The sequence below is a fragment of the Phlebotomus papatasi genome, chromosome 3 (genome assembly GCF_024763615.1).
Source record: "Phlebotomus papatasi isolate M1 chromosome 3, Ppap_2.1, whole genome shotgun sequence".
NCBI classification, from domain to species: domain Eukaryota; kingdom Metazoa; phylum Arthropoda; class Insecta; order Diptera; family Psychodidae; genus Phlebotomus; species Phlebotomus papatasi.
In genome coordinates this window covers 67,209,344-67,231,872 of record NC_077224.1, presented here as the reverse complement: position 1 = coordinate 67,231,872, position 22,529 = coordinate 67,209,344, and the positions used below count along the sequence as shown (strand labels likewise).

At 37.4% G+C, this 22,529-nt stretch overlaps 2 protein-coding genes across 2 annotated transcripts in view; one reads left to right on the top strand and one right to left on the bottom strand.

Annotated features, from left to right (window-relative positions):
* Positions 1–2,082: 2,082 nt before the first annotated feature.
* LOC129807265 (ATP-dependent RNA helicase vasa) lies at positions 2,083–13,482 on the bottom strand. Its single transcript, XM_055856413.1, has 5 exons — positions 13,348–13,482; positions 8,070–8,108; positions 6,278–7,960; positions 2,404–2,892; positions 2,083–2,339 (listed from the first exon to the last, which is right to left on the bottom strand). The coding sequence occupies exons 2-5, from the start codon at positions 8,094–8,096 to the stop codon at positions 2,280–2,282; spliced, it is 2,259 nt and encodes a 752-aa protein (XP_055712388.1). The 5' UTR covers positions 8,097–8,108; positions 13,348–13,482; the 3' UTR covers positions 2,083–2,279.
* A 75-nt stretch (positions 13,483–13,557) lies between these two features.
* Positions 13,558–22,529, top strand: part of LOC129807263 (RNA-binding protein 5-B) — a 98,226-nt gene continuing 89,254 nt past the window's right edge. Inside the window, exons 1-4 of the mRNA XM_055856410.1 lie at positions 13,558–13,964; positions 14,039–14,218; positions 14,298–14,369; positions 14,439–14,523. Of these exons, the coding sequence (XP_055712385.1) occupies positions 13,852–13,964; positions 14,039–14,218; positions 14,298–14,369; positions 14,439–14,523 (450 nt within the window). The 5' untranslated portion in view covers positions 13,558–13,851. The remainder of the gene's footprint in view (positions 13,965–14,038; positions 14,219–14,297; positions 14,370–14,438; positions 14,524–22,529) is intronic.

The window sequence follows — 22,529 nt, the reverse complement described above, 5'->3', positions numbered from 1 at the left end:
ATGCCAATTGATATATTAGTGATCCATTCAATCATTTTCTTGTATTGACACATTTGCTAATTGCGAAAATTAATAATATATATGTACGTGTAATTGTGAGGATGCAATGTGTTCCACGGATCGGAAGGGGGTGAGCCACGGATCGGCAGATGTTTTTGATGAGGATTCTTCTGCTTTCTTGGCATCTAAATCACTCTACGAGGCTTCATTGAAGCTTCTTTGTCATCCTTACACTGTGTACTGTGTATTCACATCATACAACTTCTAAAATTGTTCAATTTAATGAAACTTTCACTGGTAAATTGTTCTATCACAAGAAAAACATCTAATAATGGCTATGAAAAAAATTTTATTTTCAATATTGCTTGCCGAAATAATTAAAAAAGTGTATTGATAGTGAAATTAGAGTCCTTGAATGTTCATTTTTTAATTAAAACAAAACATATTTGTAAATCATTTTAATCAAAACTAATTCCTCATATTCTTTTAGACAAATTCTCGCGCGAAATATTAAGAAAGTGATGAATGGCGGACTTTTTGCTGAGACTCTGATACAGTGATTCAATAAATGAGGTAAATGATAGCAATTTTGTTTGAAACTCGACGGGAAAATTGGTTCTGTAGATTAAATATGAATTAACGTGATGCATCTTGCTAAAGAAAATTACTAAAATACAGTGAATAATTTTCAAAAGTACATTTTATTTTGGGGTGCCGATACGCGGGACAACCTTCCGATCCGAGAAATACTGACGATCGCTGGTACATTTACCTTATTCTTCACAAACTATGACTCATTTTAGCAAATTGGAAGTGGGTTGCAGCAATTTTGCATTATTTATGGGCCAAGATAGAAAGGTTTATTGACTTTCGAGTGTTTTACTGACCAAAATATATTTTTTTAATTTTCGAATATGATAATTTATACTTATTAAAAATTATCACTATATTGCCCATAATAAAACAATTTTCAACACTGTTTACTTTCAAAAAATATGATGTCCTTGCCTAGTATCGGGTATCGTGTCGAATATAATTCGCTAAATAAAAAAAAGACTTGCGGAGGAAATTTCTGTCACTTCCTGACCTTCCTGAGCCATTCCTTGGTCTATTAATTCTTTCTTCTTGCTTTGGGAATTAATTTGCATAACAAATGACGCAAATAACTTATTAATAAAAGGCATTTTAAGTAATAGCATCGTTCAACATAAATATATCTTAAAAATAAAAATTTATAAGCTTAATGCCCTAGACACACTTGCGACTAAAGTCCAGAGACGACTAAGCTCGTTCACAGCCAAGTCAGTTCCAGACACACTACAAACGAGGCTTAGCATTCACTGATATACACAAAACACAGCTTTTTGTGGTTTCTTATGCAGATATTTTTGTTGCAATGTACAAGTACTCTATTTAAAATGAAACTATTTGTAAATTTATACCTCAGTTTACGCGGAATAATTATTGTTAATTACAATAAATTGTGAGGTGGAAGCTATATCGCGATTTAAGGCAATTTAGGCGATTCTAGTGAGTAATTCTTGTTGCTTTACGTGAATTGTGTAAGTAATTTTACAAGTAGTTCCATTTTTAAGGAAGTTTAGTGAATATCAGTAGAAATATCTGCATATCACCCAAAAAAGTTATGTTTTTCGAGTGCTAGTAAATACTAAGCCTCGTTTGTAGTGTGTCAGGAACTGACTTGGCTATGAACGAGCTTAGTCGTCTCTGGACTTTAGTCGTAAGTGTGTCGAGAGCATAATGCAATTTCTTCAACCACAATCTTCTTACGATTTATTTCTCATCAAAATTTATTTAAATGAAATAATTATATTGTATGAAATCATATTAGGTAGAGGTAGTGAAAATCTTGATGAAATTTATATTGATGGTAGACATGAAAATCACAATCATTACCAACTTACTTGCTTTCACCCTGGTTTTTTCCAGTGGCGTTTTAATCTCTTTGTCGACAGCAGCGCCTCTTCTCAGAAACATTGAGAAACAAAATTTAAACTTTTTTCAAACAAAAATTCTTCTGTTCCTTTGATCTTCGTGAACAATAAAAGAAAAACAAAGAAATGCTGAATAGAAAAATATACTTTAATGATATACCATCAACTATAAGCACTATCCTTAAGACAATGGATATCAAAAGCATATGAGAGACACTTCATGTCACGAGGTTTAATATTATAAAAAAGTACTTCTTCGAGTTTTAGGATGAAAAATAGAAAAAAGAAAGATATTTTTTTTTTTCACTGAAACGATTTCAAAAGTTACCACTCCTCGTCTTCCTCCTGAGGAACAGCTTGAGGAACACCTTTGCGGAAGTCATCCTGAGCAAAAATTAAAAGTAAATGAAAAATTCTCTGCTAAAAAAGAAACATATCAAAAAATTACCTTTCGGATATCTTGACCTCCGAAATTTCCTGTACGTCCAGATCCTCCAACATCGTACTGTTCCAGGAAATCAGGAATCTCCTGGTTAGCACCCCTGAGAGTTGAAACTAGCTTCGATGCAATCTCACTATCCTTCTCGGCATCAAAGAAAGTTATAGCCTTGCCAAAATTTCCAAGGCGTCCAGTTCGTCCGATCCTGTGCACATACTCATCAATGGACTTCGGCATGTCAAAGTTTATAACATGCTGGACATTTGGGATATCCAAACCACGTGCAGCCACATTAGTAGCAATCAAAATCCCCATTCGACCACTCTTAAAGTCCCCAAGAGCTATCTCACGCTCCTTCTGCAGACGATCGCTGTGAATCGAAGTGCTCATGTATCCGGAACTCGAGAGTAGGGAAGCCAAGAAATCAGTGCTCCTCTTAGTCTCTACAAAGACCAGGACACCTCTTGGCTTTCCATCGTTCAGCTGACCCAGGATCTCCTACAAATCGTGTAAGGAGATATTTGATGCAAAATTTCTAATCAAGACCAAAATTGATTCTTCTGGCACTGGCACACCTTTTTTGGATCAGAAAAATTCCATTTTCATCTAATCGAAATTCACATTCCTTTCTTTCTGGCTCCGGCACACCTTTTAGATCAAGAAAATTTCATGAAGTCGAAATTCGCATCCCTTTCGTTCTCACATGTTTTGCATATGACTATCTCATTTTTTCTCATACCAAATTCGATTGAGCTAAATTGAATTTGGTGTAATGCTTAAAAAAAGAAGAGTGTGAGAGAATGAGATAGACATATGCAAAGCATGTGAGTAAAAAAGGGATTCGAATTTCGACTTCATGAAATTTTCCTGATCTAAAAGGCGTGCCGGAGACATTCTCAAACATTTTTGCATATGACTTTCTCAATTTAATTTGATGTGATGTTCAAAAGAAGAAAAAGAGTCCAAAAGAGTGTGATAGATAGATGCAGAATGGAATGAGAAAGCAAGGGATGCGAATTTCGACTTCATAAATTTATACTGATCTAAAAGGCGTGCCAAAGCCATTATGGCTCCGGCACACCTTTTAGACAAGGATAATTTCATGAAGTTGAAATTCGCATCTCTTTCTTTCACACTTGTCTTTCGTATGTCTATCTCATTCTCTCGCACTCTTCTTCTTCTCTTAAACATCATTCCAAATTCAATTTAGCTCAATCGAATTCGGTATGAGAAAGTATGAGATAGTCATATGCAAAACATGAGAGAAAGGGTTTCGAATTTTGACTTCATGAAATTTCCCTGATCTAAAAGGTGCGTCCGAGGCCTAAATATCAATTTTAGCAAGAAAACTAATTTAAAAAAAAAACATTTTGGTTATAAAAAAACATACAATATTAATTTATACAACTCTTTCGGTCGCAAAATTGGACTGACTAAATTTAATTTGGTTTGATGTTCAAAAGAAGAAGAAGAAGAAGCGAAAGAGCAGGATAGACATAGGCAAAGTTCTTAAGAATAAAATAGATGTGAATTTTGACTTCATGAAATTTTCCTAATCTAAAACGTGTGCCGGAGCCATAAGAAATCGGCTTTGATCATCAAAAATATCAATTATGGTCAGTAAAAATTTAGTTTATTATAAAAACAAATTTTTGGTTCCTTTTTAGAAAGAAGAACATTAATTTTGGTCAGTAAAAAAATCAAATTCGTTAACAAAAAATCAGTTATTTTTTTTAATAAGGCAACCAATTTTAATAAAAATAAATCAGTTTTGTTAATATTGAAATTGAAAATAAACTTGAAATTTCAATTTTAATTTGTCACAACAAAGAGACAATTATATAATTTAAAAAAAAGAGTAAGAGGTGATACTCCAATCGATTGAATTTCAATCACTTGAAAAGATCTAACAACGCCACAAAAATTAATTTTAGTCAAAATGTCGCTGGCATCTTTTAGATCAGAAAACTTCAGGAAATCAAAATTCAGATCCCTTTCTTTCTCAAACGTTTTTGTATATGTCTATCTCATTTTTTCACACTCCAAATTCGATTGACCTAATTTTAATTTGTTTTGACGTTTAAAAGAAAAAGAGTGCGAAAGAATGAGATAGACATATGGAAAATGTGTAAGAAAAGGATTCAAATGTCGACTTCGTGAAATTTTCCTGATCTAAAAGGCGTGTCGAAGCGGAGCCATTAGAAAGCACTAATTTCGGCGAGTGAAGATAATAATTTTACTCCGTTTAAAATTAATTTAGATCACTCAAAAAATTAATCTCATTCCTTCGACACACCTGTTACACCATGGAAAATTTTATAAAGTCGAAATTCGCATCCCTTTCGTTCTCAAACTTATTGTACTCTTATACTCATTTTAAACATCAGAACAAAATCAATTTGGCTGAATCGAATTTGGAGTGCAAAAGAATGTGATAGTCATGTGTCAAACATGTGAGAAAGAAAGAGATGTGAATTTTGATTTCATAAAATTTTCCTGATCTAAAAGGTGTGCCGAAATCATTAGTAAAAAAATCAATTGTGGTCAGTATTACGTTAATTTAGGTAAACAGAACATTTTTGATCAGTAAAAAAACGAATTTAATTACATCAATTTTATTAAAAAAAAAAACAATTTTGGTCAGTGAAAAAAACAATTTTGGCTGGTGAAAAAAATCGCTTTTGATTAGTCAATAATATTTCACTTTTAGTGAGTTAAAATACCGCTTTTAAACACTATTGAAAATTGTTTGTGAGAACAATAATTTCGGCCAGTACAAATAACAATTTTGGTCAGTATAAAACCAGAGTTTGACTAATAAAAAAATTATTTTAGAAAAAAAAAAATATTTGGTCAGTAAAAGAACCAAAAAAAAAAACCAAAGTTTGGCCAGTAAAACGGCGTTATCACACTTGCACATTAAAATTTTAAAGTGATTCACATTAATTGTCGCTTGTGAGCGTCCAAATATGTTATTTGTGTCTTTGAGTCACTTAATATTTGGGGTTTTTCTATTCATTGATAAAGAAGTGGACTTGGCCTGCAAAAATAAGTTTAAATTTACCTAAAGCATAATTTTTTTTCACATTAAAAAATTAAAGAGAAAATCGCATTAATGCTATAAATCAATTTATATCAAATTTTGCGGGCCAAGTCTACCTTTTTATCAACAAATAGATCAAATTTTGAATATAAAATGATTCAAACACACAAATTACACATTTGGACTCTCACCAGCGACAATTAATGTGAATCATATTAAAATTTTAATGTGCAAGTGTGATAATACAGTTATAGTGTGAAGCCTTGTGTATTTCAACCAAAGTTGTTGATTTTTTAAACAAAAATTGAATTTAAAAAAAAAAATTGTGTAAAAATTGTTGAATTTCCATTTAAGACATATACTTCAGTCGAGATGGTTTTCATTGGACAAAAGTCATATAGAACATCAAATATTTATATGCATAATAAGTATATCGAAAAAATCCGAGCATCAAATGTAATTATCTCGCATTAGGGAGGATCCAGATTACAGGAAAAAAACTTTACAAATGTCTAAAAAGGCAAAAATGCTAAAATAAACGAAATGAAATAAAATTTAAAAAAAAAATTTTTGAGTTTACACACAAAAATTCAACAATTCATCAATTCCAAATTCAACAACTTGAAATTTAACAACATTAAATTAAGTTAATCTTTTTTACTGTGTAGGTAAATATTACAATGAATGGGGAAGGGGTTAATTACTGTAAATAAATTGTTGTTTGTTCAAATATTCTTTCTAAGGAATATTATGTCAGAAATTTTGCCCCGGTCTTCCATAATAAATTTCAATGGTGAGAAGTGAGCAGACTTTTTCATTGGGACCAAAAGTTTTACTTACCCTGAGTTTATCGCGCTTCTGACGTCCAGAAACCTCAAGAATCTGCTGTTCGACATCAGTGCAAGCTCCACCGACAATTCCAACTGCCACAAAAGCATAATTATTGAGATATTTCCCAGCCAGATGTTGTATTTCTTCGGGGAATGTAGCTGAATACATTAGGGTTTGTTTTTCAGCCGGCATTCCCACCATCACCTTCTCGATGTCACTGATAAAGCCCATGTCCAGCATTCGATCAGCTTCGTCAAGAACAATAAAACGAATATCCTGAAAGCCGATGTAGCTTCGATTGACAAAATCCAGGAGGCGTCCTGGAGTTGCAACCAAAATGTGAATACCTCCCTTGAGAGTATCCATCTGATGGCGACTAGCTGTACCACCATAAATCTTCTGGACCTTAATATAGCTGCCATGGGCAAATTTATGAGCCTGTTCTGTGATTTGGATGCAGAGTTCACGTGTTGGTGTGATAATTAGCACATGGGGTTGTCCCATATTAACTTCACGATTGTCCGACAGCAGAGCATTGATGATTGGCAAGAGAAAAGCTGCTGTCTTACCAGAACCCGTCTGTGCACATCCCATCATATCCCGGCCGTTCATTATGAGGGGAATTGAGTATTTTTGAATTGGGGTCGGTGTTTTATATCCAGATTTTTCTACATTTGTCAGTAGAAATTCCCTCAATCCGGACGAACTGAAATCCCGAATAGGCGGTGGAATATTTTCTCCAGACACCTTCACCGGAATATTCTGATAGTTGCCAAAGTTTCTGCCCTGATCGATCTTACTGCTGAAAATTTCACTTTCATCTGTCGGCAATTCAGGTGGAATGTAGAATTCTTTGGGTTTCTCATCGGAACCCGGTTGATTAGCCAGATGCTCTGGCTTTTCTTCATTGCACCCAAAGCACGAAGTTCTCGAGGCAAAATTTGCTTTATCGCAACTAGGACAGGTCCAGTCACCTGGACGTTGTCCAGCACGAGGCTTCTCTGAGCCTCCTCCTCCTCCGCCTCCTCCTCCTCCCGATCCATTGTACCCATTAGTGGCATCTCCCTTGGGTTCATGGCAAGAGAAACATTCAGATCGTGATGCAAAATTATTCTTGCCACAACCTCCACAATTCCAATCACCCGGCCGGGAATTTCCTCCTCCTCCTCCTCCTCTTCCTCCTCCAAATCCTCCACCGCCATTGCGATCACTATTAAAACCACCATCGCCCCCACTATCACCCTTGGGTTCGTGGCAGGAGAAGCATTCCTGTCGATTGGCATAGTTGGTCTTTCCACATCCTCCACACTTCCAATCATCTGCCCCAAAGGACCTCTTGGTCGTACCATTGGACATTCCACCACCTCCACTTGACACCATATCATTGTCATCTTTCTCCTTGTGGCAGGAGAAGCATTCAGTGCGAGATGCAAAGTTACTCTTTCCACATCCACCACATGTCCAGTCACCAGCACGAGGAACCCGTGCTCCTCCTCCTCCTCCATTGCGATCTCCCCCATAGCCACCGGAACGTCCACCACTTTCCCTACCTCCTCCTCCTCCTCCTCCACCACGAGATCCACCACCGTATCCCCCCTTTCCATAATCATCACCACCATTGTCAAATCCGTTGTCATCATACTTTGTGGATGAGAACTTATTGCCTTTGTGGAATTCAACTCCAGCATCACACTGACCGAATTAAATTAATAAAAAAAAAATCCCCAAAAATCACAAAGGCATAAATACACAACTTCTTCAAATACAAGATCCAAAAAATATTTGTTAAAAAAAAACTCACCGAATCATCATCCCATTCATCACCCATTCTGATGTCGTTCTGCGTAATACATTTGGTAAAATAATAAATTAATTTCTATAGAATAAATTATTAACTGTTATTTTTTATATCTCTTTTTAAGAGACACTACACTATCACAAATGCCTCATCTTTTTCCCCAAGTCCGCAGTAAATGTGAGATAATGTCAAAAACACCGGCAACAGAATTTTCGAAAATGCAGGGTTGAGAAAATTTCGAAATCTAACGAAATATAGTTCGATAATCGAGAAAACTTCAAAATAAAAAAAAAACGGTGAAAATCAGCCAAACCCAAACCAATCGATTATACTTTTTAAAGAAGTGCAATCAAAAAAGTATTTGATAAAGTAATCTCTTGCAAAAGAAAATAAAAAAAAGTGAGAAAAAGCGTCATCGACTTTGCGAAATGCTCGAACTCGTTACTTTTAGATGATATAGCTCAAAATTACTTTATTTTATACAATAGACTCTCGCTTTATCCGTGGACTCTTTTTCCGAGTGACATAGAAAAGTCCGTGAGACAGTTGAATTTTAAAAATTTTGTTGACATAAATTGTCCCCGTGTGTTTTGGGTTTTTTTGTTAAAGCAAATGTGTTCTATCTACTGTAGGGGAAACTGGGGCACCATCAAACACGGGGTAGCACCAAACACTGCAATTTTTTAATAGGATATTCGACTTCAGAGGATAAGACTTATAAAAATTTTTAGGCATTATAGGGATGCTTGTCCACTGAAGAAATGGTCGAGATAGTCCAAGTAGTTTAAAAATAAAAATAAAAATTAGTGTTTGGTGCTACCCCGTGTTTGGTGGTGCCCCAGTTTCCCCTAATTCTTTCTCACTGTAAATTTTTTGGACAGTACGCATGTTTAGAGGCAATGTCAATTCAGTCAAGTCAGAATTCACTCCACAAATTTTCAATGTAAATAAAAAAATCGTTGGATTTCGAACAATTTGATGTGTATCAATCTCAAAATCCGTGTGACATTTGGTCCCGCTCTCACGGATAAGCGTGAGTCTACTGTATCTATATTGTTTAAGTTCTGGAGATCGCAGTGGCGCAATAGGCAAGACCATTGGCCTCTTGAGCGGAGGAGATCTCTGACTCAAGTCTTACAGTTGTGAGTTCGAGTCCCGCTCGGTAAAAGCAACCGAATGTCAGAAAGACATTTTCGCCGTGATCAAACGTAATAAAATGCACCGACTCTGCCCAAAAATACTCGGGGAGCATGAAAGAAGCATCTACATTGCAGGGAAAGCACTTCTGGGCGATCTACGATCAGCAGATTCTTCCAACACGGGGATATACGACAACATGATTGAATTGTAATAAATAAGGGAAGTGTACCACGGATCGGAATGTTAAGAAACGTGCTCCATAGTTAGTTGAATATATGAGTTCCAAAACACTATTTGGTATTTCGTCAGTTAAATCAGCATTTGTCGTAACTTCCTTTTTACAACTTTTCAGGAGACGAAATTTTCAGTTCAATATTATTTTTCTTAAAAATGAGCCCCGAATGCGATACTTTTGAGTCAAAATAATAAAAGTGGCACTAATAAACTGTCAGTTAACTCGAGAAAATCTTTATAAAATTATTTATAAGCTGCAATATTGAGAAATATGTTGGAAGAAAGACAATAATATTTTATCGTAACTTCCATCGTTTGTAAAGCCGTAGCATCCAATGTATGGAGATTCTGGAAGTTACGACAATTTTCTAAAATGCATTATATCAATTTGAATTATTCTAGTGATAATAAGCGCCTTTATTTGACTAAATTAATTAATTAAACTCTTATCTACTGTTATCCCTATCCCTAAAATCTTTTATTTCATAAGTTTTATAGAAAAAATTTTGTGCGCCACGTCGCTTGTTTTGTTTTGAATTAATGACAGATGGGTAGGGAATTTTTCTCACTTTTTTCTCGCAAATATTGAATTAAAATGATTTCATGTTACACTATTCGCACTGTCTTTCTATATTTGGAAGAGTTCATAAACGTTTTATTGAGAAATATTGCAATTTTGCTGCAAATTACAAGCCACGCAAGTGAGCAAAAGAAGTTACGGCAAATGCTGATTACTGAAAATTTTGTATGGAAATTTGTCGTAACTTCCCCAAAAATGGAAGTTACGACAAATTCTGATAAATTTTTCTTAATTAAGGGCACTTACGATAATTTTTATTTAAAATAATTTTTATTGGGCTCATAAAAGTTTCTTTTTCACAAGTGCGTTTAATAAAGAAAATTACGCCGATTTCAAATATGTATATATCTCAAAATCGCAAAAATGAAGTTACGATAAATGCTGATTTAACTGACGATTTTTTACATGCCAATTGATATATTAGTGATCCATTTAACCATTTTCGTGTATTGATACTTTTGCTAACTACCGAAATTAATAATATATATGTGTAATTGGAAGGATGGAATGTGTTCCACGGATCGGAATGGGGTGAGCCACGGCTCGGCAGGTGTTTTTGATGAGGATTCTCCTGCTTTCTTGGCATCTAAATGTAAATCACTCTACAAGGCTTCATTGAAGCTTCTTTGTCATCCTTACACTGTGTACTGTGTATTCACATGATACAACTTCTGAAATTGTTAAATTTAATGAAGCTGTAAAGATGACAGCTAAGCGCGCTGAGCGCAATTTTCCACGAAAAAAATGTACCGATTCGAGGAACAGATGCGTACTTGTTCGCAAAAAATAGAAATAATTTTAAAAAAAAAGTGTATTGATAGTGAAATTGGAGTCACTGAATATTCATTTTTTAATTAAAACAGATTTGCAAATCATTTTATTCAAACCTAATTCCTCATATTCTTGCAGACAAATTCTCGCGTGAAATATTAAGAAAGTGATGAATGGCGGATTTTTTGCTAAGACTATGACACAGTGATTTAATAAATTAGGTAAATAATAGCAATTTTCTTTGAAACTTGACGAAAAAATTGGTTCTGTAGATTAAATATGAACTAACGTGATGCATCTTACTAAAGAAAATTACTAAAATACAGTGAATAATTTTCAAAAGTATATTTTATTTTGGGGTGCCGATACGCGGGACAACCTTCCGATCCGAGGAACACTGACGATCGCTGGTACATTTGCCTTATATCCCGATACGATTAACCCATTCAGTCAATGTACCAGAAATACTTGAGATAGAATGTTCATATTCTGAGATTAGTTTCCTACAGATTAATAGATGATTTTTTTGAAGAGAAATTTTTTTAAAATCTATTATGAGGGCGCGGGGAGCCCCTGTCAAACACACACCTTAACGGTCGCTGAATTTAAATTCTTTGTATTAATTCATTACAAACTCTATTGCTTTAGATAGAGTGACTATCCAAGAACACTAATTGGCAACTAGAATTCAAATCACGAAAGAGGAAGGAAGCCAATTTTAATAAATTCGACGGGATATCGTATTTTCCGTCCGCCATTTTGAGCAAAAATTTTGCATGACCTTCCGCGAAGCAAGAAAACAATAACAAAATGTATTTTCATCTCTGTCGGACTATTTTTCCAAAGTAATTGAAGAACTAAAGTTACTAAAAATCCATTCCCGACAGCAATTCCGATAACAAATGCCTAGGAATAAATCATCTAAAATCACTCAATTTGCGTATGATGTATAATACAATGGTAAGGAATGGGTTAATAATAATAATTTAAATACTTTATTGGTTCAATTCATGAGTCGACAAGGGAAAAGTTTATGAAAGTGTTTTCGTGCCAACAATGTAGTTGGGACAGTTAGGACATTGTTTTTCTTTGTGAAATCCAGAAGGAAAATATCTTGCTCCTGGACATTTCATCTTGTATCTGATGAATTATAACATATTTTGCAATATTTTAGAGTATTCTGCAAGCGTCCAATATTGTGCATTTGTATTGTGTGTGAATAAATATGTAGATAGGTTTATTTTTGCCAAATACCACTCAAAATATTGTGACAGAGACTGTTCAAGGGATTACCAGGAAGATTCCTTGAACACCAGGAGTACAGTGTTCATCAAAACAATCAAGTTTGCCATGGTTTTGGCCAAATTAAATTTTGTTTTTGAAAATGGTATGTATACTCCCTTGCCGACAATAGGGTAATATATGACCCGGAGTTTTTCTGAGTTTTCACGCAATGGAATTTTTTTTTCCTCTCAGAACTATTATATTTGATCATAAAGCATTAGAAAAAACTCAATTTTACATGAATTCATTTGCTGAATAAAACTGTGACGCGAGAGAGTTAAACCGATCAGTTTATATCGGTTGTGAACCGATAAACGGTAAATGATTCGAAAGTTCTTTTGAAGCATATAGTGTTCAAGCATATCGCAAAGTATTGGATGCTTTGTCACTACTCTTTTCAAAATATTTACATTTTTTAGTGCTATTTTTATTATTTTAATCAAAAGTATCTTATTCTGGGCTCATTTTTAAAATTCTAAAATGTTACGACAAGTGCTGATTAAACTGACGAAGTAGTAATTTCGAATTAGGGAATTGATAAAGAAAAAATACGAAGTAGAACGATTTGGTCGATTACAAGATCAGTGATATCTTCCAAAGGACTCACTCAAAAATGCAAATTGCAACAAAATTGCTCTGAATTATATTCTTATCACTTCTTTCTTCCTAAGCGCCTCTTCCTGAACTTTTAACTGTTGTTTTAAGGCAATAAATATAAAAAAAAAGAACCCCACAGGCAGAAAATTGCAGAACAATGGCCATTTTTCAATGCAATATTTATGGCCACTTCTTCGGGTAAAAAAGGCTTTTCACCCGCCCAATGCGTATTCTTAATACTTTGAGCTGAAAATGATAATGTTTTGCAGATGGTTCAGCGTCCTGAATGGATTTATCTTGGGGTAAAATTGAGGATTTTAAGTGGAAAAATCAAAATCAATGATGGAGGACAAGTGGGACAATCTTTTGCACCATGAAAACATGAACAGCACGTGGGAACCTGAAACCATTCGCCGGGCAGCTTGATCAGCAAAAAAAATTATCAGACGAAGAGATTTTTCTCATTGAATTAGCTCCAGAAGGGAGTCAAGTGATTCTCTGATTGGGAATTAAGAGAAAGAATGCTGAGAAAATCTAATGCAATGGACGAAATTTGAGAAAATCCTTTTTGAGCAAAGGGTAGTGGAATTTTTTCATTTTGCGATTTTCTGCTTATTATTGGGCGGTTTTTTATCAGATAAAGAAAGAAATGGATAAATTGAGTGTTTTACTCACTTTTATGCAGGTAAACTCAAAGTTATTTAGCGTAAAATATCGGGAAAACTGGTCCGAAATCACCTCAAAAAGATTTTCACACAGCAACCTTCTTCGTTGTGAAATTTAGCGGAACTGGCCTTTTTCTCGACGATTTCTAAATAGTTTCTGTTATTTTCCGCAAGAGGCGCAGTTGGCGCTCTGGGGGTGTAAATTTTCTTTGAAGATTGTCCACGAGTGGCGCTGATACTCATTCGAGTTGTCATTTGTTTTCAGAGGCATTTTTTCATGCTATTGGAAAATTGTGAAATTCTCGTTAAATCCGAGAAGCCTTGCCGTGAAAAAACAGTGATAATTGTTGGGAGAATCTAGTGTAGCAAATTGATGTTAAGATTTAGTCTGGGGAAGGTGGAATTGTGTGAAAATTTAGTGAAATAGTTGAGGACAAAAGTGGCACATTGACGCCATTTTCACGGAAAAATCTTGTGAGATTACTCAGAAAATCCTCAATAATTCAGCTTTTAGATGGATTCAATGGGATATAAGATGGATTCGGGCTACAAGACAAAACGTAGCAAAGATGATCGCGACCGGGATTATGGGAGAAGTCGCAGGAGTCGTAGTCGAAGCCGGTCAAGGTAAAAAGTCTTTGCAATTTGAGGAATTCCTTCCGGACTTGGGGCTCAATGGGATTCTTGGGGAATTCTCTTAGGGACCGATATGGCAGGTCAAGACGCAGCAGGACAAGAAGCAGGAGCCGAAGTCGCAGCCGGGGGAGGTACTCGTATGAAAAACGCCGGAGCACAGAGAGGGATTTGTACAAGGACCTAATCACCGATGACTATGGTGATCGCGATAAGGGATACTATAGTCACCGTGAGAGAGACAGAAGGTTCCCAACGCCCAGATTTTGCACTATCCCTTGAATAATCTTTTACTCACAATTACCCGAAATACTCCATGAATTTTAGGGACAGGGACGGGAGGAACCGGCGTCGCAGCTATTCGCCCAATTTTGAGGATGAATACGATAGTCACGACAGGTAGGTTTATTAGTTTATTTATTCGGCACAAGGACTAAATTCTCATCATTTTGGGCATTTTTTTTCCAGTGACACTGGAGAGAGATACACCACGCAAATCCCCTACAATAAAATAATCGTGAGAGGATTGGCCCAGCACATCACGGAAGCAGATGTAAGTACTTTTCTAAATTGTTTTTTTTTTTATCGATTTTACTCTGTTTGCACTTTTATCGGTAATAGAAAAAAAAATCCGAGAATAAAATTATTACAGGAAAAATAGTCGGATTTTTATAACTGCATTTTTTTGTAACAAAAGTTTTTAGTTTTTTAATATTTACTCCTACTGTAATCCTTACAAAATTTCATGTCCCCCAATCGGACTCAATTTTTGCCAAAATGTGTCTTACAACTCCCCGATCTTGCATGCAAAGAAGCTAAAAAATTCCGGCAGTGCGTTCGGGACTTTTAGCAAAAGATAGGGGAACCCGGGGCAAATGCGTTTCAAAAATTACAAAATTTTAAATTAAATTTAAAAAAATTGAGTTTCAAATTTTTGCCACAGATCGACTTCGTGAATCTCGTCAGGCTTCCAAACATTTTAAGAAATTCGAGAAAAAAATATTGAAATTAAAAAAAAAATATTGAAAAAAATTGAATGTTTTGTTCTATTTAAAAATATTTTATTTACAAGACATACAAATTGTGACCAATTTCTTTTCTGAAATTTACGAAATATTTGGTCCTGGGAGGGGAATTCTGTACGCTCTGGCAATGCCATATGAGAAATTAGGTTCGAATCTTAGGAAAGCTTTTTCGAAAATGCGATTCTGTAGCCGTGACATTGCTATTTTAGCTTACGTGACATTGTCAGAAGTCACATATTTGAGATTTCTGGCAATTCCAATGACAAAGAATTTTGTTAAGCAAATCAACCAAGACATAGTGTATTTTCATAAAATCATCAAATAAAGGGATTTCATTAAAAATTCAATGAGTTGAATTTTCGAACTCATATATGACAAAAAAAAGCTCGAATGGCATTGTCAATGTCTTTTTAAAAATAGTTTATTTCCAAGACATACAAATAGTGACCAATAACTTTTTTGAAATTTACGAAATAATGGGTCCGGGTTGAAACTCCGAAAGCCATAATTCCGAAAAGCCAAAACCTAGAAAGCTAATATCCGAAATTGTTGGATACAAAAGGAAAATTTCTGTGTCATGGGAAATTATTCCACACAATACCCTCCGTATACAGTAGAGTTCCTCAAATTTGAACATTTGGGGAGTATAGATGACATTTCTCACTTCACAAATTTGTAAAATATTTTCAAAAACGTAACAGAATTTATGTGAAATGCACCTTCCCAATGGTCCCAAAATTGAGAAAGATAACTTTAGAGAATATATCAAAGTAATTTATTGTGAAATAAATGGAAATTGTTGCGGAAGTTAATATAATATGATAATATTGAGGTATTATTATTATTATTATTCATGTTGAGGTGGTCCTAGGAACAGGCCCGGGCACTGCGACTGATCAGTCTATTGTACCCAACCTCCTTGTTTGTTAGAGCTCTATTTTGGCGCCCTTAATAAAGGACAGTAAAGCTCCAGATTGGGACGTTTTGATGACAGAGGCGGGGCAGACAGAGTCGCCCAGGGAAATCCTCCGCTGTATCCCAAATGCCGGACAGTAGCACAGGATGTGAATATTGTCCTCTTCATCTTCCAGACAATATCGGCAAGTCTCATCCGTGCTAATGCCCATTCTTTTTAAGTGGGAGCCAAGAGCGCAGTGTCCCGTGAGCAGGCCAACTAGCAATCTTAGCTGTATTTTGTTGAGATTTTGAATTTCTTTTCTCCATTTGCCGTCTGGCTCCAGGATTAACTTAGCACGCCGGAGACCAGGCTGCTTAGCCCAGTGTACTTTGTGCTCATTGGTCGCCTTCTCATTGAGAAGGTGCTTGATACGGCTCCCAGAATAACCGCAAGTAGGCATTGGACCAATGAAGGGTGTCTTGGCACTAGATTTAGCCAAAGAATCTGCTGTGTTGTTGCCCCCCACATTCGAATGGCCAGGGACCCAAGTAAGAATTACTTGATGTCGTTCAGCCAGTTTGTTCAGTTTTTGCCTACATTCAAGAACTAGTTTTGATGAGCATATGGGGGCAATTAGAGCTCTCAGAGCCGCTTGGCTGTCTGAGAATATTTTAATAGTGGTGGAATCTGTATACTTCCTCCCACATTCTGCAGCACAGAATACCAGGGCCATTATCTCTGCCTCAAAGACTGAGATGTCAGCACCCAGGGGGAGTGAAATATATGTGTCAGGGCCAACAATGCCTATACCACATCCACATTCCATTTTAGACGCGTCCGTATACCAATGATCTTTCGATTCATTGATGTGTTGGAGTGCATCTTGTCTGTTGAGTATTGCTACCTTGAATTTGTTCCCGATCAGCGGTCTTTTGATTCTGAGATCATGCAGTCCCACTTCAACTGGGGTGTTCTGTAGGTGTTTCAGTATTTCCAGGTGGCCTGTAAGGTTACCTGGTTTAAGGTCCTTGATCATAGTGATCGCTAGCCCTTGTTGGGTTGCAGTTTTCTGCAAAAATATTTGTAGAGGTACTATATCTAGGATGGCTTCCATTGCCGCAGTTGGACAAGATCTCATGGCCCCTGTTACAGCAAGGCAAGCGAGCCTTTGTACCTTCTGGAGTTGGTTTGTGGCCTTAGTTTGTTGGGTTTTCTTCCACCAAACTAGGCAGCCATATGCTATGATTGGTCTAACAATGGATTCATAAATCCAAACGATGATATGGGGTTTCAGACCCCATTTTTGACCAACCATTTTACGACATGTCCAAAGGGCTTTTATGGCTTTATTGGTAATGTACGTAATGTGTGCGTTCCAGGTCAATTTGCTGTCAAGCATGAGCCCTAGATATTTTACTTCTTGCTTGATCTCAATAATAGTTCCTTCTAGAAGGATATTATCGAGATTTACCTTACGCCTTCTTGTAAAAGGTACTAAGGTAGTTTTGGAGGGATTGATTTTCAGTCCCGCATTTTGACACCATTTCGAGATGATATTTAGGGCGTGTTGCATGCAAGATGAAATTATCTTATCATGCTTACCCCTTATAATGATGACTAAGTCGTCAGCATATCCTGTAGCTCTGATCCCGTTTTCAGATAATTCTGTAAGAAGTCCATCGATGACCAGGGACCACATTAGTGGTGATAACACCCCACCTTGTGGACATCCCTGAGTCACCCGAGCTGCCACTCGGTCTTGGCCTTCTCCGGTTTCTACCGTACGGGATTTGAGCATTGCCATCATCCAGTCTATAATGAACTGGTTGATGTTCTTATTACGTGAAGCTTCGAGTACCATGTCAAATTTGGTGCTGTCAAATGCCCCAGAGATGTCAATAAAGGCACATAGCGCAACTTCTTTCGCCTCCAGAGAGCCCTCAACAGCATAAATCAGTTCACTCAAAGCGGTATTAGTGGAACGGCCACTTAGGTAGCCGTGTTGTGTTTTGTGTAAGGGGAATTCTATGAGTATTCCCTGTCGTAAGTGTAGATCAATCACCTTTTCCATACATTTCAGTAGGAATGAAGTCAAGCTAATTGGTCTGTAAGATTTGGGTGATGAGGGGTCTTTGCCACCTCCCTTAGGTATGAAGACTACTCTAGCATGACTCCACACAGAGGGAACATGTCCCAAAGTGAAGCACAGCCTGAAAAGTCGGATAATAAAGGCAGATGAATAAGGAATCGCCTTTTGAAGAAGGGCCGGAAAAAGGCCATCCGGCCCTGGAGATTTGTAGGGCTTGCTGTGGTTAATGGCCCATTCTACGGTTTCAATCGTAAAGATTGTTTTAGACAGCCTATCTCTGTCTTTACACTGTTTTGGTATGTGCTTCCATTTTGGTCTGTTAACAGATTCTGGAGCACACAAAATCGCATCCGGGAAATGCGTTTGAAGGAGAAGGCGGTTCGTTTCTTTTTGGTCTCTCGTGAAGTTTCCAGGACCATTCTCTAGTGAGCTCGGTCCAATTGTTGGCTCCTTCGCTAGGACCTTCTGAAGTCGCGCAGCCTCTGTGGTGCTGCAGATGTCTTCAGTGAAGTTTCTCCAGGATCTCCGTTTGGATTTCTCCAATTCTTTATTATATCGTGTAAGGGTCGTTTTGTATTCGGCCCAGTCATTTGTTTTTTTCGATCTGTTCCATAGTTTACGGACTTTGGATCTCAATAGCTGAAGTTCCCTATTCCACCAGGGCATATTCCGGTTAGTCTTTCTGGTTTTTACGGGGCAGCTATCATGATAGGCAGAGATCAAAAGGGAGGTAAGGTCATTCGCCCCCTTTTCCAGTCCTTCAACTGAACAGACCGGTTTGTGCAACCCAGGTATTCCCGACTGAACCATATGCTCATATGAATTCCAGTCAGTGAGTTTAGGAACCCTATTTTCCCTGGATACAAAATTAAGTGTCGCTAAAATGTCAAATCTTATTTGAAGGTGATCAGATCCCGAATAATAATCTGACACATGCCAATTCGTAATATGTTCACTGATAAACCTTGTGGACAGCGTGATGTCCAACACCTCCTGTCTGATCTTTGTTACAAAGGTGGGTTTGGAACCAGTGTTAATAATTTGAAGGTTGTTAGTAGATATAAATTCAAGTAGAGACTCACCCCTAGTGTTGATATTACTACTTCCCCAGATTTTGTGATGGGCATTTGCGTCGCCTCCGATTATAAGCTGCTTTTTTTCTTTCTCGCAGTAGGCTACAAGCCCGGCTACTTCAGGCGGTGGAATTTCGTCGATTGTCCCATCAAAATATGCCGAAGCAACGACGACATCAAGTCCACCCTCTGACTGAGGGAGACTCAGTTGTACAGCAGCTAAATCGGGTGTGAGGAACTGTGTTAGAACAAAGTGGTTGAGGTCCGTGGTCAGCAAAATTGCCGTCCTGGGCCTCTGTTTGTTACTGCAATAGATTAACTTACCTATTTTTGTGTTGAGCCCTTTGATTAGACCGTTATGGGTCCATGGCTCTTGAATTAATGCAATATTAATGTGTTGTTGGGTGAACCTACATAACACAGAGTCCGCAGCAGCTCTCGCGTGATGTAGGTTCGACTGTAGGACCCTTAGGGTCCTAATGGTGGTGCTGTCCTTCATCTCCATAATTGGAGCTCGAGCCCGTTGGGCCCAAGCCCAGGGGAGCCTGGTAATGGTGTGTAGGGTCCGGATTTGGGCCTGGGAGGACCAAGTTGGCGCCCCGAGAACCAGAAACGGGAAGAGAAGAGCTGGTTTTGGAATCAGAGGCTCCAGCACCTGGTTTCCCAACCTTAGCCTTAGACTTAGTTTTGGCCACGGGTTTTTGGGTCACTGCTTTACTCTTTCCGGAAGGGCCAGCTGGGGTTGAAGTTGAATCTTTAGGATTGGAAGTAGGCACGGGTGTGGGTTTCTGCCGCTCCTCAGGCCCCAGATTGGGCCCTTTTTTGGCAGATGTGGATTGTGCCTTGTTCCTTTGCGGATTCTCAGAGGTCTCCACGTTCCTTTTTTTGGATTCAGTCTTCTTTCCGTGTTTACTGGCAGGTTGTCCCGTGGCATTGCCTGGGCCAGGTTGACCAGTATGACGTTTGCGTGACGGTGGTTTTCTGTAGGACGATCTCGGCCTAAATGCCACCTGCTCAATGCCGAAACTCACTTTCAGACCTTTGGCCTGTAAGGCTCGGTAGGTAGTATGATCAACTGACACTACCAGTTTCGCGGCATGACCAATGTTCCTCCTCTCGAGAATTCTCCACAGGGGAACACGACATGTGGGGTTTTGAGAAGTGATGAGCTTAAGAAGTCCCTCAGTCGAGATCTTCGCAGCGTCGGGAAAGAGGCCTTCGATGAGTTTACCCCTCGGTACCTCCTTCTCATCTACCGCCCTAAGTGTGGCACCTACCCAAGGTCTTAGAGTGGGTGCAGTTTGTAGTAGCCAATTAGCAGAAGCTTGGTCTAAGCAGAGCAGGACTAAATACCCCGCTCTGTAAAGACAGCCATTGAAGTTTGGCGGAGTGGAGTGCTCAGTGGAAAAGATGGCCTCATTGATGGCCTTCTTAACACTATCTAGCTGAGAACTTGTGAGCACGACCTCAGGGAATGCAGCATCCAGAACCGCAATGCGGATGGTTGACAGAGCATCCCTAAAAGTCGGATAATTGGATGAATGGCCTGAGTTGCCTTTCATCTGTTTTGTGGGTTGATCCGGGGTACTCCCATCGGATCTTTGCCGTTTTGAACCTGATGCGGTTTGATTCGTGCCTTTTGCGAGTGCTTGCTTTAGCGCCTCGGAATAGGACATTCCGCTTTGTCTAAGCTTCTTGATGCGTTTTTTACACGCACCACTTAACTTAGGTCTGGTGTTTTTTTGTGGTGTTATGTCGAGAGTGTCCATGAGACTACTTAGCTCACTCTCTGCAGGTGAAGGAGGCCTCTGCGAAGCCTCCGTGATTTGCGTTGCCTCTAGGGCTTTATTTGGGCATGAAGTTGAGGCCCCCAAAATCCGCGCCTCAGCTCCAGAAGTTTCTGGAGGTGGATTGCCGACGTTTAGTCGGGTACCACTTGGGGTATATGATCCTTTGTTAGACCGCATGACCCATGATTGAGCTCATGGTCGGGGACTGCTTATTTACGATGAGACGCTTATTCGCAGCTGACCCTAGTGGGACTCATTGAACCCCCCTGGGGCCGTCCAGTGATCCGCCACCTACTGACCCCCCCCGGTAGCGTGAGCAAAGCCCCGGGAATATTGAGGTAACATCAGAGAAAAATAGTTCTAACTCAGACTCCACGCAAAAATTTCTTCACATAATCTCAAATTTTACATTTTGAACTCAACCGTCGTCGTTCAAATTTGAGGAACTCACTCGACTGTAATTTCGTCCTTTTTAGGATTTTGAGTTTTCAAGATTTCGACTCCCGGAATATTGGCTTCCGGGATTTTGGTCGGCCCCGGAAAAGCATTTGAATGCGCCGAATAAGAATTTGTTGTTCGTTTTAAGGTTTTACTAAGTATTTTCCTTTTACAATTTTTTTTAAATAAAAAATTACAATATGCAAAAAAGAGATGACAAAGCAACCCAGTCAGGGGTGAAAGGGGTAGTGAGTTTAACTGTGTTATCACACTTGCACATTAAAATTTTAATATGATTCACATTAATTGTCGCTGGTGAGAGTCCAAATGTGTAATTTGTGTATTTGAATCATTTTATATTCAAAATTTGACCTATTTGTTGCTAAAAAGGTTGACTTGGCCCGCAAAATTTGATATAAATTGATTTATAGCATTAATGCGAAAAATTAATGCGATTTTCTCTTTAATTTTTTAATGTGAAAAAAAATTATGCTTTAGATAAATTTAAACTTATTTTTGCAGGCCAAGTCCACTTTTTTATCAATAAATAGAAAAACCCCAAATATTAAGTGACTCAAAGACACAAATAACATATTTGGACGCTCACAAGCGACAATTAATGTGAATCACATTAAAATTTTAATGTGCAAGTGTGATAACGCCGTAATAAAAAGTGAAGCTATTTCTAACTTTGTTAATATTATCCATATTTTGCACCTCGATTATAAACAAATTTACTCGATTATAAACAGCATTGATTATAAACTGCATGTTTCAGCACTTTTGGCCACTTTGTAAGCACTTTTGACCACTTGTTTCCAATAGAATTTTAATAAAATAACAGAAGAAATAGCTTTCGAAAACTTTCATAAAATACACAGCACAAGTCGTATTCTTATTTAACACCAATTTTATGTGATTATTAGAGTATTTTAAACGACTTTTTACACATTTTTTATTTGATGTAAAAATCAGTCAAAAGTCACGATTGTTTTTACTGAAATCCGCGAGGTGCGCCACGTGTAAAATGTATGGGAAATTGAATGGCCAAAAGTACTTACACAGCCGAAAAAGTAAGCTCTTATAGTCACATCCGATTTTCATTTAATTTGTTAGAAAATCTTATTAAGAATAACAACACAATAAAATTTAGTTAATTAAGAAATGGACTTTCATTCAATAACATCAAATATTTTCATCAAAAATATGAAATAATGCAAAACAATTTCTCTTAACATTAACAAGT